The sequence below is a fragment of the Onychostoma macrolepis genome, chromosome 11 (genome assembly GCF_012432095.1).
Source record: "Onychostoma macrolepis isolate SWU-2019 chromosome 11, ASM1243209v1, whole genome shotgun sequence".
Classification (NCBI taxonomy): domain Eukaryota; kingdom Metazoa; phylum Chordata; class Actinopteri; order Cypriniformes; family Cyprinidae; genus Onychostoma; species Onychostoma macrolepis.
The window spans coordinates 11197393-11213652 of record NC_081165.1 but is presented as its reverse complement, the minus strand read 5'-3'; the positions used below and the strand labels follow the sequence as shown (position 1 = coordinate 11213652).

The window sequence follows — 16260 nt, the reverse complement described above, 5'->3', positions numbered from 1 at the left end:
GTCGTTCCAAATCTGTAAGACCATTCATCTTCAAAACACAAATTACAATATTTTTGATGAAATCCGAGAGCTTTCTGACCCTGCATAGAAAAGCAATTTTATTAAACTTTTTGTGTGCAAAGAATGCAAAAATAACTACTTTACTTTATTTAACGATTTCTTCCCTTCCGGGTCATTTTTCTGGGTTATTCTTGTTTTCTTTGCACACAAAAAGTATTCTCATAGTATTCATAAAATTAATGTTGAACCACTGATGGATATTTTAATGACGTCCTTACTACCTTTCTGTGCCTTGAACGTGGTAGTTGCGTTGCTGACTATGCAGGGTCAGAAAGTTCTTGGATTTAATCAAAAATATTTTAATTTGTGTTCGATGATGAACGAATGTCTTGTGGGTTGACATGAGGGTGATTAATTATTGTCGGAAGTTCATTTCTGGGTGAACTATCCCTTTAAGAGTTGGATTCTGGTCATTATATAGACCGAAATCTATCAGAATTAGGTTATACTTAACAGCCCGACTGAGTCATACAGGTTTTGAAAGCCTTTGTCTATGAGAAACAGATGGTGGGAGAGAAATTCAGTAAAAGCTGAAGAACAGAAACATCCCTCATCTTCCAGACTGTTTGAGTACATGTAGACAACTAAACATGGGGGGGGGTCTCCTTTTAGGGGGGAGCAGTTGTCTGACTTGTACGGATGTGTTTTCAAGTAAGTAATTTATCCAAATATAACTTCTGTCCAACCGTCTTGTTTTCTTGCACTTCAGTCGCTTACATAAGACCATTTCTGATTTGCATATTCAACACTTCACTTTAAAATATTCATCAGCTTAATGAATATTGATGTAACATTTGACTACTGTTAACTACACTCTGCCTGAAGTGAAAGCGACACAGAGTCTGCAGTCTGGACTCAGCAATAGGCCTTTTAGGGGTTTGAAAGGAATGTAATTATCAGAATTATGCATTTTGGATGTATTTAACACATTTACACTTCCACAGAAAACAAGGAACATACTCATCCTGAGCATCCCAAACAGAGCCTCTTTTGGTTCCTTTGTATACTGATGGAGAAAAACTGCCTGTTTCAATTAGTGTGATTTAGCGCTTGTAAGATTTGAATGAAAAGATCACAAAACAAGAATTGACTCAATGGGGGGTTTAACGACACTGGTGGGGGCTCTTTAAAATCAGTTGAAATGAAGAAAGCTTTGCAAGCTTTGATAAGATGTGTGTGTGTGTGTGTGTGTGTGTGTGTGTGTGTGTGTGTGTGTGTTCAGAATGTTTAAGAGATAGAAAGGGCATTACAATGGTCCAAGCCTCATCAGTGTTAAAATCAGTGAGTAATAAGGAAGAAAACCGTGGAGAGGAAGGAGGAAGAGGAAGTGTCAGTGGGTGGACACAGCTCTCTAATCTTAGTGTCTCTGGAAAACCTGCTTTTAGCTTTTCAACTTTTCCTTATATTTGCTTTCCCTCTCTTCTCATCTGTCTTTGTTAGACCTTCCAGAGGAAATGTAGCAATGGTAACAAGGAAATGTTCTGTTAACCCATGAGTGCCACAGATTTCTCTTCTAAGTGTGTTTTATGCTTAAATATGAGCATTTCCAAATGTTTATCCTTTAGGGGAGTTTATAATTTTTTAGATAAGACAGTATCTATAGGTCTAACATGCCATTATGTGAGAGATAATGAACAGTAACAATATCACAGAATAAATTCCAGCATGAACTAAAATAAATGCACATGAAATATTAATTGGAGTTGAAATTATTTATTATGTGAAATGAAAGAGGCTGATTGTATGAAATGAGACACAAAATATTTGATTGAATTATTAATTATAATCTGTCTCATACTCACAAAGGCTGCATTTATTTGATTATAAATGCAGTAAATCAGTTCTATTGTGAAATATTATTACAATTTAGAATAACTGTTTCTATTTGAAGATATTTCAAAATCTTATTTATTATTATTATTTTACTGCTCAAGAAATTCTTTTATTATTATCAGTGTTTAAAACAGTTGTGTTTTATTCAGGATTCTTCATTTTTTTCTCTGTTACATTATAAATGTCTTTACTGTCATCTTGCTGAATAAACTAGTAATTTCTTAAAGAAAATATTTCCCCAAACTTTTTTTGGAAAAGTGCTTAAAACATTCCCTTTTTGAGTTTTTGTTAGATAAATGAGTTGGACTGAATGAAGTGTAACCTTTGTTGTTGTTTTTTCTTAGGAAAGGAAGTTGTGCGCACATCCATTTCTAGAGATATACAAAGGGGAAATTATCCACTATATGGGTCCGCTGGCTCGGCAGGGTGATTTCTATGTTCCTGAAGTTAGAGAGGCCCAAAGATGGTTATTGGGAAAAGAGTCTGAAGAGGACGGGAGGACAGACATCACAGGTAAACGAACTATTCAGTTCACCGATGCTTTCTTATCTAAAATAACTCTCAGTACATTTATTAAAGAAATAAGTTTAACACAGGCATACTTTTGATTATCTGCACACTTTAAGCCTTATTTTGGCTAAGAACCACCTATTTTAGAAGAAACGGTTAAACTGATGTACATAAACTGCTAAACATCATATGTTTGGTTTTTCCGTGATATTGGTATGAATGTTTTGGTTCCCAGCCAAAATTTTTAACTACTACTCTCCAACTGTTTATTGAGCACTAATATTAGCCTATCGTCAGTTTCACAAGTTCACATTTAGTGCAACGCTTGTTTCATTGGTTGACATTTTGCAACATAGTGTTTTAATAGGCATTAACCACCACCTTATGGAGTTTTGACGTGGATGTGTCATATTGGCTGAACTGTGCGATCACCTACACCTGCTCTAGTGATAATGAGACACAGTCTGTGTGTATGTATGGCGTATTGCCCTGGTCAGACCAAAGCTCAGAGGTACTACTGAGCAAATATGAAACAAGCTTGAGCTGTTTGTGACCTGAGGGGTGTGTTGTCCACACCAGCTGTCCTGGACAGTGTGTGTGTGAGAGTCCTAGTGATGCCAGTTCCACCTGTTACCTTGAAACAAACGCATAGTAATAACTATAATATATGATAGAGGAGAAGATTAAAGCCGAGAAGATAGAAGATTAAAGGACAAATTTGAAGCCTGCTGGTGTTTGGGGTCCAAATGTGCTGCTAAATTGAATATGTTTCACATCATGTCTTGTTCGTACTGTCCTCTTGTCATTCAAGTGCACGTTTGATCCTCTAGCACAGGGGTCTTCAACGTTTTTCAGGGCAAGGACCCATTGGGAGATTTGTATCATGGAGCAGGGACTCCCTGATACAAAATGCGTCGAGCAGAGCTACATATTAAAGGGTTACTCCACCCCAAAATGAAAATTTTGTCATTAATCACTTCCCCCCCCCATGTCGTTCCAAACCCGTAAAAGCTTTGTTCATCTTCGGAACACAATTTAAGATATTTTGGATGAAAACCGGGAGGCTTGTGACTGTCCCATTGACTGCATAGTAAATAATACTGTCAAGGCCCAGAAAAGTATGAAAGACGTCAAAATACTCCATCTGCCATCAGTGGTTCAAGCGTAATTTTACGAAGCTACGAGAATACTTTTTGTATGCAAAGAAAACAAAAATAACGACTTTATTCAACAATTCGTCTCCTCCGCAACTCGTCACCATAGTGCCATTTTGGAGAATATCCGCTGGAAAATGGCGTATCTAATTTGACATGCCATGTTTTTGTCCTTTGCTAGTATCACTATATCGACTGCAGCTTCAAAGTCAATCATGCATTATATGTAGACATCACTTCCAAAATTGCCCAAACTAAATCTCACAGGAACTTCAAATTTGGAACACAACTTGGTTACACATATGGAGACATATGGAGTTCAACATATTTTATAAAATAAAAATAGTATACTACATTATCTTTATTGTAAACTTAAACTTCTATAACTTTTTGATACTTTCATTTTTTTTAAATGCTTCAGCAATAATCTGCTATGTCTTCTTTAAAAAGAGACCAACCTTAGGTCTGTTTAATTTTACTGGCAATGTATCCTGTGGGATACATTAAAAGTCATGTTTTGGAAAAAAATGATCAAGTTGTATTATTTGTGTCCCAATAAGATGAAAAATAGAAATAAATTAATTTTCTGATGTCTCTTTATGGTTTTGCCCTTTTTAGGGTTAAACACGTCTGATTGGCCATTGCCTTCAAGAGATCATCAAACATGTCTGTGATTGGCTAGATTTCCAACGACTGCAAAAACTGTCCCCCTGTAAATAGGAACATTTCTCGTTCTCAGAGCTCAAACTCAAAACTGCAATGGAGCGTTTGCTAAATCTGTTTCGCCTATAAAATGTGACACTGAACCACAAAACCAGTCATAAGTTGCTGGGCTATACAGTATTTGTAGCAAAAGCCAAAAATACATTGTATGGGTCAAAACTATTGATTTTTCTTTTATGCCAAAAATCATTAGGATATTAAGTAAAGATCATGTTCCATGAATATATTTTGTAAATGGCCTACCGTAAATATATCAAAACTTAATTTTTGATTAGTAATATGCATTGCTAAGAACTTCGTTTGGACAACTTTAAAGGCAATTTTCTCAATATTTGGATTTTTTTGCACCCTCGGATTCCAGATTTTCCAATAACAAACCATACATCAATGGGAAGCTTATTTATTCAGCAGATGATGTAAAAATCTCAACTTCAAAAGGAATCATGCATTTCCTAGGAATCAAACCCACGACCATTACCAATAACCATTTCAGAATTCATAGCATTAGTACAAGTACAGTAGCAACCCTGTTTGACTTTTTCCATATAGAAATATGTTTTTCTGAACTTTTACGCTATTATACTTTTATTTCTGTCAGGTTATTCGGTCTGTCTTCCTAGTACCAAAATAAACATGTGCTTGTGTTATTAGTTTACATAACAACAGTACACCAAAAATTGACACTTTATTGTGAAATTATTTTCAACTTTTAATGAGCAGAAGTCTGCCAGCAGTGTGCCTGTAGTGACACACAGTGCAGAGAACAGATGTGAACAGAAGAAAACAGATTTTCTAGTCCTTGATTGTGAAGTACTACTTCTGATTGTCTCTGAGCAGATGTCTGCGCTGTGTTTTGAAATTGCCAGGGATATTCACTGCAGCTGTAAAGTCAGAAATGACTAACCATTTAATTATTAATATGCACTATCATCTCTTTTTGAAGATTGTGTTAAATTGCAATAATTAAAAAAATAACTTAAGGTCATGAAGTTTCAGCACTGTCAGCTACACTTTTTTTTTTTTTTTTTTTTTTACTGCAAGTGATGTTGTCAAGTGATATTTTAGTTGTCATGCTGAAGGAATCGCTTGCTGAAATGTTTTGCTGAAGTGGTGTGAAGCTGACCTCGCTGCTCAGATTTAAGCATTCAACATCTGTTCCCTGGTGAAAGATGCTGTTCACGAAACAGCTTCAAAATGAGTTTTGTCAAAGTGGCATATTGCACTTAAATGTGCTTTACATGGCAAGGACTGTCTGTGTCTGTGTGTGTGTGTGTGTGTGTGTGTGTGTGTGTGTGTGTTGTGTGTGGCGGGTTGTCACAAATGAGAACCCAAGGGCAATTGTAACACCTTAAATATCACAAAAGAGTGATTGCACTTAAGCATATGCTCACTAAGGTTCTCTCTTTTCTTGAGAGAAAGATACGTGAGTGCATTTCTTTGTGAGAAATTTATATATTTTGAGATATACAAATTATGTTTAATTTTACAATTCTTTTACAATTGTTAAAATCTCTTCTTTTTGGTTTGGATGCCTTTGAATTCAAATTAAAGAGTTAGTTCACCCAAAAATGAAAATTCTGTCATTAATTACTCACCCTCATGTCGTTCCAAACCCATAAGACATTCGTTCATCTTTAGAACACAAATTAAGATATATTTGATGAAATCCGGTAGCTTTCTGACCCTGCATAGACAGCAACATATGCGTTGTGGTATTCTCGTGAAGGCACATTGAAGACCGAGACGGAAGAGAAGAAATAGTTGAATGAAGTCATTATTTAAATTAAGGTTGAACCACTGATGTCACATGGACTATTTTAACAGTGTCCTTATTATCTTTCTGACCCTTGAAAGTGGTAGTTGCGTTGCTTGTCTATGCAGAAAGCTCTTGGATTTCATCAAAAATATCTTAATTTGTGTTCACAAGATGAATGAATGACTTATGGGTTTGGAACGACGTGAGGGTGAGTAATTTATGACAGAAGTTTCATTTTTGGGTGAGCTTTGATGTCTCTCATTACAGAATTTTAGCTCTCTAGAAGCAGATTTTGCAAGGTCAAGGCAACAGTATCACTAGTAATAAAATGAAAATTATATAGCTAAATTAAAAGAATTAATTTTTTTAAATGTATTTTAATGAAGTAATCTGCATTGAAAACTCTTCTTGACTTATCAGCTAATCAGTGTATTTTAATAAAAAGAATCTAACACATTTAAAATCTTTAATGATTCTTTTAACATATACTAGTGTATATTGTATGTATGCTTTAATTGCAATGTGTGCTTTTAAAGGCATATCATTCCTCACTATTACAGAAATTAAAAAGGTGGAAAAAAAATATATATTATAATAATACAGTACATTAGATTTTTTTAGTTTGTTTCATGACCAGACCACTAAATTCAGAAATTTAGAAACTTGCAGTCCAGTTTAACTAGGCATTAAATTTGTAGAAATAGTGCTACATTGTGGTTTTTTTAGTGCAAACATCCTTCCTTTTCATGTAAATTAGTCTGATTATAGAGTGCATATTCACAAAACTCAGCACTATTTGCATGCTGCAAATATGCTATTTCCTGCAGAAAGCAGGTGGTAAACAATTAAAAAGAGATGAGGCAATTCATTCTTCCCTCTTCTGATTTGTTTGAGTGAGTTTTTCTAAATGCAAATATTTCAGTGCTGCTATTACTACGGACTCACATTTGTGAGTTATGAAGAAAAATGTTAGTTTCCTGCAGCCTCCGGCACGCATGCTGATGGCATATGAAGGACACTTTGTTCTCTCTCTCCGCCACTATCAGTCTCTTCATCTTTATTCCACTCTCACTTTCACACACATCCCTGTCATCCCTCGCTATCCTCCCTTCATCTAGTCTGTCCGTCCCTACTTACAAAAATGCCACGTTGACAGGAGGAGCAGGAGGCAGATAAACAGTAAGTGAGCGGTCATCTAATAGACACACAAAACATCCCTTCATCTTAGAAGCACTGACATAAGCAGAAAAAAAAGCTGAGACGCAGGCGGTCCTGACACGTTTGTCACTCTGACACGCTGAGTGTGAGCATGTGGGGTCTCCTTCACAAGCAGCATGAACGCACACACAAACACACACCTCTCAGTGAAACTCTCTCAATCTGTTAGTCTGCCTGTCCTCTCATACTGTCACTTACTCTGTGTATGTGTGTGTCTAAAACTCCTGAGTGATACAGAAGATTATGTTTCAATAGGGAGGCACAACATACCAGTACTATACTGATATTTCATCATTTTTAATGTATCCGTATTGTTCAATATTTGATCATTTCCCCCTTTTTTACATTTAGATTACCTATGCCGTTATCTAACCCTCACTTAAAGTTCATCTTTAAAAAAAAAACAATATTTAATATATTATTTAGTAAATCTCAATTTGTTTATTTTATTTTTTATTTAGACTGAATTTAGATTATCTAATTTTATTATCAGGTTAATATCTTTGGGTTATCAGTCACAATGATCACAATAATGATCAGTTTATCATTATTTTGCTGAATTTTTATATTTGTGCACATTACAGTACATTTCAAAACATCTTTTCATGCAGGAATAAAAAAAACAAAACTATATTTTACATTTCTGAAAAAAATCTTGAGTGAGACCCAGTGTTATTTCAGTATTATTTCAGAACTATTATTGTATTTATTAATATTTTGAATTAGCCTTTATTTTTATATTTTAAATTAATATTTTACTTCAAGTTGTAGTAATTTTTGTGCTTTTTTATTATTTTTTTATTATTACTAGTTTTTTTAATATTTCTATTTAGCTTTTAAAATCATTTTAGTTGATTTAGATAAAATACTATAGAATTTTAATATCAGGTTAATATCTTTTGGTAATCACTCACAATGCTCATCATAATAACCAGATTATCATTATTGGGCTGAATTTTAAAATATTTGTGCACCCTACAGTACATTTCAAAACTTTTTTTTTTTTTCATGCAGGAATAAAAATGCAAAACTATATTTTACATTATTTTAGTATTATTTCAGTACTATTATTGTATTTATTAATATTTTAAATCCGCCTTTATTTTTATATTTCACATTAATATTTTAATTTAAGTTTTAGTAATTTGCACATGCTTTTTTCCCCCCCCCCTTTTTCATTATTGCTAAGTTTTTATATTTCTGTTTAGCTTTATTTTATTTGATATAGTTGCCAAGATATTGAATTAAGGCCTAGTTATATTATATTAGCTTTATTTTAATTCATGACATTTATTTTAGTACTTTTAGTTAACAAAAGCAACACTAGTGTGGTATTTAAAAATGACTGATTTTAGATTTTTAATTTATTTATACAAAATAGTACAGAATTGTAATATCAGCCATCGTATTTAATTATCATTATTGAATTATTGGTATTGCCATTTTTTATATATATATTTTGTTAAATGTCCATCTGTATGTATCTGTATGTGCTTGATAATGCATTTAAAAAGAATGAAAAACTAGAGTGTTTTTTTGTTTTTGTTTTTTTTGCAGTTGCTAGGATGTTCTGAGTGGTCAAAGGACTCAAAATCTTTAGTAGATAATAAAACAGTTGGAGAATTCCATAGATGTGCACTGAAGGAGGGACGCATGCCAAGATCTTTTGAAATAGGCAACTACCAATAATGTACGCTGAGACGACCCATAGCAACCATACTGCAATATCTTTAGCTTGATGGTAGTGAGTTTTGAATGGGTGAGCAGAAATCTAGTTATCTGCAAAGGATTGTGTTCACACATTTCAATGCCAACACATGCAGTTCTCCAAACACTGGTCATCTCCCTTCCACGAATACACAAGCACAACTGCTAATTAGCAAGTAGCACCGCAGCAGAAGCAACCTGGAGTAGCTGATTAAACAGAAGAAAACAAGCGTCTCTTTTTTTACTCTGAAATGTTAAGAGACCAGTAGGTCAGGAGTTCTAGAAATATGTATTCTAGCCGTATAGGAGACGCTTTCATTAGCGGAAGTGCTGCTTACTCGCTGTGACACTACGGTGAAAAATGAATCACCTCTTGTGTTTGTGTGGGTGTGTTACATACAGGTGCTGACTCCCACAGCGAGTGCAGTTCTGTGAGCCGCCTGCCCCCCTCGGAAAGCCGAGACACCTCACCTGCCCCGTCCAACACACGGACGCACTCACATGGAGACAGAGACCGATGCTGGGACTTCGACCATGTGGAGAGAAGCGACACCTCCAGCGTTTCTTCCTTCGAGGAGCTGGACCTCGACTCAGACAGGATGGACAGGTGTGACCACACCCCTCCACCAATCACAGGAAGCGGCAAAAACAACCTGGAGGGCCAAGAAAGAGAGATGATGGTCGAGGAAGAGTGAGAGAGCAGAATTGTGGGAAATGTGAAGGAGGTGAATATAGTTTTTAGTTGGTTTTAAAGAGATAGTTCACCAAAAGAAACTGATATTGTCATTGTTTTTGTTGTGTGGAAAACCAAATGGCTTTTTGCACAATCATTACGTACTTTTGCCAACTTTCAAACTCAGAAAAATGTATCATAAAAGTTGTCCAATGTGACTTGTTTGTTCTATTCCATGAAGTTTTATTTTAGTATTATTTGTATACTATTAATAATACAAAATTAGCTCCTTTTTTTAATTTAAAATTTTATTTTTAGATTAAATTTTTATTTGAGTATTTTTAGTATTTAGGTTTTTTATTTTTATTTACCTTTTTTCTGTTTTTTTTTTTTTCTTTTCTAGTTCTAGTTTAATGATTTTTTATAGTTTCAGTTAATAAAACAACACTGATTTAAGTCTTCTGAAGCTATATGAGACATTTGTGTGAGGAAAAGACCAAAATTTTGCCCTCTTCAGAAGTTCATGGTACATTCTAACAAATATTTGGTTACTACATACACAACAATAAAAGTTATTTGTTTAGGGAAAAGCCGAGCAGTTTCAGATTTGAGTAAATTCTTGATTATCAATGAATAAACACTTTATTTTGACTCTGTTTCTCACATAAAACTATGGTATGGCTTCCTTGGAATAGACTTGGAATATAATGCATATGTTGTATGAACCATTTTTACTGTGATGATTTTTATTTATTTTTTTTATTTTATTAACAGTTCAGAAATTCCCAATTTTGTCATCTACAGGGAAAAAAAAAATTAGGGTAAAGAAATAATGACAATTTTAATTTTGGGGTGAACTATCCCTTTAAGTATTATGGTGGATTTGTGTGTAAAACATATTTTTTTCTTTTTTTTCTATTGATAAATGGAAAAGAATGTTGTTTAGTCAGGATTGTTTTCCATTCCAAAGGGAATCGCAGGTACAGAATTTTGTCTGTATACAAACAATTTAACCAGGTAACCTGAATTTCTTGAAAACATCTTCATATTTTATTTAGTGCATCCTCAGTAGTATTTCATTAGCGAATCTGTTGTTTGTTTGTTATTGATCGTTAGTTCCTAATCACTTAAACTGACATTGATGTTAGTGATTATTCATGTGAATCTATGTAATGTTCAGCTTTCAATTATTTGTCTAATTTGTTATTCTCCATCCACACATTCTGTCTTCATCCTTCAGTAATTGCTAATTCACGCCCAAAGAAACTCCCAAAACTGAAGAGTTATGTGACTTGAATATTCATTCATCAAAAGCCATATGTTCATAGACAAACCAAATTTGCACAAAAAACTGACAGATAAGATTTCCTCAGGAGGGAGATGATTGCAGCACATTTCCAACACTTATTTGTTGTTTGCAATTAAAGGTGTTTGGAGCACATAATTATCTGATTATATTTTATCATATAAATGGTATTGCGTATACTTCATTTCCCTTTAATAATATAACTGACACTTAGTCAGTGTGGTGTATTACTATTTTATATATATATATATATATATATATATATACACAGTGGTATTTCTATATGTTGAATGTTGTTACTCACTATAGACTTTTTAAATTTTTTTTGTAAAAAAATTAAAATAAAATACAGGGCCAGCTATGGGCCTCTGTTGATGTCATGAATGTTTGAAAATGTTTCCATTTTGATCCAGGTTGTGCAAGTTCACATGCATTTCAGGACGTACTTGATATTGTTCGTTTAGATAAAGTTCATAATATTTCATATCGATGTCTGATTTAAATTTTTGTATTAATTATTTGTTCTGCTAGTTGTTGAGCAACTTAATAAAGAGTTTTAAGAGAAAGGACTGGTTCTTCTTTCTTCAAATGCATCAATGTTATTCTCGCTTATACTCCCAGTGTTATTTTGATATTTATATACTATTATAGTATTTATTTATTTTGTTAATTAGCTTAGTTATTTTAATTACTCATTTACATTTTCAGTCATTTTAATAGTAATTGTGTAATTATGTGCTTCTATTTTTTCAATTTTAACTTTAGTTCTTCAACTAAATTGAAGTTTAAACTTTTCTTTTTTATTAGTTAATATTTATAATATAAACATTTATATTTTATTTCGGTTAAAGAATATTTGAACAAATATTTTGAATGATTTTAATAGTTTTATCAGTTGTTGCCAGTAGGCCCATGCCTGTATTTACAAAAGAGGGTTTTATATGAGCCATATTTACATAATATTTTCATTTGATTTAATTAGCTTGACCTGTCTTCTTTGTCTAGAGTTAAAACAACAACCACACATCTGACTGTATACATAAATAATAAACAGCCTTAGTTTAGTTGTTTAGTTGTCTTGTGACTGATCTCTAAAAATCAACCAGTTCCAATAAACTTCAAAACTTTGATGTCTTGTTTTTATTGCCCTCCAGACAGACACAAACTACTGTAAATCCCTCTCTGTGTTAAGTCTGGTACAGCTTTCATTGTTTTCTGTAAAACCAAAACAATTGTCTACTCCCCCGAGAGATGGATTTATGTTGTGTCTGCACATTGAAGTTTTTAGAGGGTGTTTGTACACAGTCAACTTCAAACTCTCATCACAATCCACGCTGTTGATACTACAGGCACTAATTGAAAATAATACATCAGAACACTGTCTCTTCAGACATCTAAAGTTTCACAGACACGGTCAAGGGTATAAAATACTCCCACTTCTTTCTTCAAACAGTCTTGTTGGAGATGGTGTTTGACCCTCGACATCAAGTCTGGTCCACATTACAGCTTATTCTGGACCAGGACCATAGAGACCGTATACTGTTAAAAAAAAAAACAGTAAAAGATTGTAACATTGCTACAATAAAAACCTAACATTAAGTTCCCTTGCCACATACAGTGAAAACTACTTTTAATGAGCTTTGAATCTTCATGTGGTTTTCTCAATCCTATTTGTTGGTTATCAGTGTATTACAAAGGTGCACAACAGATATTAGGTGGATATATTTACATTATACCAGTTAATAAAATATACAGTCAATTTAACCCTTGTACTATGCTGAAAATCCTAATAAGTGTTTTAGTGAACAAGCATTATTTGTGGATGTTTCTGGCAATACTTAGTCAAAAACTGAGGTACATAAGCTCAGATCAATGAGACCTATATCAGTTTGGGAGAAAACAATAAAAAATAGAATTGTTTTTGGAAAATTGTTACACTCTGTGTAAGCGAAGTCAGTAGGTTTTAGTGCAATGTGATAACATTAACTAGCAGTCCTCTCTAGGTCAAAATCACTGGAAAACCCATAAAAAAATTTAAAAATTTTGCGGAGAAATCTTTACGGAGAGGTTCTGGCTTTTTTTATTTTTATTTTTTTTTATTAGATGACTTAAGGATTCGTTTTTTTTTTTTGTTTGTTTTTTACAGTGTATGACAACAATTTATTAAAAATGTGGCATGGGAGTCTTTGAAAATGGTTGTTGAAAACACAAAATAAATTAGAGAAAAATATAAATATAGAATTTCAGTCCCTAAAGAAGTAATAGCCTATGTTTATTTCACAGACAGAAAACGAGGCAAAATATCTAGACCCATGAACACATGAAGTTTGGCAAATCTAGACTAGTTAATATATCCCGATCCTCTTGCCTTTGACTTGGATTAAATTAGAACTGAATTAAACCTTAACAGAATCAACAATTCGTTTCTGCAGCATTTTAGAGAGCAGGCTGAGCGTTCAATTATTATGGCTGACCTATTTATAAACCTCACTTTCACGCTTACTTTACCTCTGAATATAACAAATAGACGTTATTTTTGCATGAATGATTCACAAGCTTGTTATTTAGCATAGCAATAGACAGTTTTACATGCTGTTGCATCAGACAAACCTCTAAACATTTTTTTTTTCCAGAGGTCTGACCACAGCTTTCAGATTGATCTGAGAATTTGACAAATTACACTACCGTACTTCCATTTGGGTGGAAAAGTTTGGAGCAATTTCTGATAATCATATCTACGTGTCCTTGTGCTCCCCAAAACTTAATTTTATTTGTCTCGTTCCTCTAGATCTCTCTACCATTATGATGTTGAACAGACCTCTTTTTCAAGGCAAAATTGGTCCCTTTGTGTTAGAGGTGGTTATTATATAATCTATTGCAAGTGTTTGCTGGTCTAATCACCACTGTGGTGCATGTGCATTTCCACCGTCCTCTGAAAATATCCAAATTACTTGTGTGTATGGAAGACAAAGCAAGCTTTGTGCTCCCATTGGTGTGTGTCTCTCCATCAGTGACCAACCCCCGCCTGATTCCCCTCTAATTGGTTGAGAACAGAACTTGAACAGCGCTTGAGGGGTCTTAACGCAGCGTTCTGGAACTTGGATCTTAAGCACTGCCTGATGCATACTTACAGTATGAACTTACATTCCTCCCAGAAGCATCAGAACATTAAGTTTCATTCTGTAATTATACCTTCTTTATGCTGTCTTGCACAGATGAATGGCCTCATTATTAAAAGCCCTTTCATAAGAGTTTGGGTTCGAATCAAATCCTGCAAGTGGGCAGCATTTCCTTCGTTTTGGCTTAAATGTAAATGTGTAATTAGGCTTCTGTGTTTGATATACTGCTGGATTGTAGAGATTGGTAATACAAGGCTATAATTCTCTGCATCTTGTGTTGTTGCTAAAAAGTAGACTAGACCACAGTAACTTTTTATTTTTTCAAATCAACAAAACAACATCCACTCAAACAAACAACAGGGAGGGGAGAACAACAGACACACCATAACAATTTCAATTTGTAGTAAAAAGGACAAAACAGAATTCCCATGAGCCCATAGACTGACAACAATTGAACATTCCCAAAACGTGGAGAAAAGTACCTGCTGATACAGTGTTACAGATATGACAGTTATAGGTCGATTGCCGTTTCATTTTAAACCTCTTGTAAGGAGTTATGTATGCTCTATGGATGACTTTGAAATGGATAAGATGATGAGCCAAGTTTTTAGAAGTTAAGATTAGATTAGACCACACCCTCTCCCAGTCGACCGATAAATCCAAATCTGTTAATTCACGATTCCAGATAGATTTAATAGAAAGAGACTTTGCAGTGTGATCATTAAGTTTACTATATATTAAAGAAACAGATGGCCGACCAGAGGGTGGTGCGATCCAATCCCATATAGGATGAGAGGAAATAGGGGATGCCCAGGGAACTCCATAGGCTTTGAGAGCAGAACTTAACTGAAAAAAGACAAAATATGATGATGCTGGTAAACAAAACTTAGTTCTTAGTTTTTGAAGTGAGCAGAGTCCCTGGTTATCAAATAAGTCACCGCATGTGTTTCTGCCCAATGTAGACCAAGAGGGCTGGACAAATGGCCGATTTCAACAAAAAATTTAAGTTGTGCCATAAGGGTGTGTTGTTACAAAATTTGAAAGGTCCTCCCATCAAACGTTCCACCCTTTTTAGGTCCTTGGATGTAGTATTATGGATTCTCCAAAGATCGATTACGTTAAGTTCAGTGATAAATTTATTCAATAACTTAGAGGATGGGTTAGCTGTAGTATCAGGGTGAGATTTACCCAGTGCAGGATTTAAAACAGCATTAAAATCACCACCCATCACTAAGGAACAATATATTCGTGAAAAATGCACTGTCTGCCTCATTCGGGCAGTAAATGGAGACCAGTGCTAACCTGTCATTATGTATTTTATAGCGTATAAAAACAAATCTACCTTCATCATCATTCCCGGTAAGTTCAATAGTTAAATGTAACTTCCTATCGACTAAGATAAGCACCCCCTTAGTTTTATTAGGAGCACAAGAGAAGGCTGCCAGTTTGTAATACTTGTTTTGAAAACGTGCCACATCGCATTATTTTAAATGAGACTCTTGTATCAGGACACAGGAAATCGATTTACGGTGCAAATATTCTAATATCCGGGTACGCTTAATAGGAGAATTTAGGCCATTCACATTCAATGATAAGATATTCAGAACATGCATTGTGTGCTCGCAATGCCAAGATTCTGTCGAAGTGAAGAGAAACAAAAGCAATGCCATACTGCCAGTGACATGTAAACATTAGTATGTATCCTGGATACCAATCCGCCTAGATGCATAGTCCTTTTAAAAAAAGCAGAATAAATAAAAGTATTGATGTCTGTTGAAGGGCATAGAAAAAAAACAAGAACAAGGAACGACAAACAACTGTGTATAAAAACCAAAGCAGACCGCACATTACCGAGAGTGTAGGTCTGCATAAAAAACAGAAACAAATGTTGATCTGTGACCAGTCCACTTCAACGCAAGACATGTCCCCAAAAGGCCCACTGAGCCAAAAGCATAGTGATTGAACCTGCTCTCCATCAGCCCGAAGAATAATAATAATAATAAAGAAAAATAAAGAAAATAAATCATTATTATTTACCAATCAGCGGACGAACGTGCAGGGCAGGGGCAAGATTCCAAAAAGAAATTAACAAGTGTCCATGGCCACCTTGTTATTGTCCTCTTCAGGGCAGTTAGGATCACCACAGACCGTTAATTTTCCCTCGTTGAGCTGAGAGGATGGAGACGGGAGCCGACGCCTTC

General features: G+C 34.5%; 1 protein-coding gene across 1 annotated transcript in view; it reads left to right on the top strand.

Moving 5' to 3' along the window:
- LOC131549094 (testis-expressed protein 264 homolog) overlaps positions 1 to 11499 on the top strand; it is a 54941-nt gene extending 43442 nt beyond the window's left edge. The window contains exons 3-4 of the mRNA XM_058790919.1: positions 2238 to 2406; positions 9364 to 11499. Coding sequence (XP_058646902.1) covers positions 2238 to 2406; positions 9364 to 9656 — 462 coding nt within the window. The 3' untranslated portion in view covers positions 9657 to 11499. The remainder of the gene's footprint in view (positions 1 to 2237; positions 2407 to 9363) is intronic.
- Positions 11500 to 16260: the final 4761 nt, after the last annotated feature.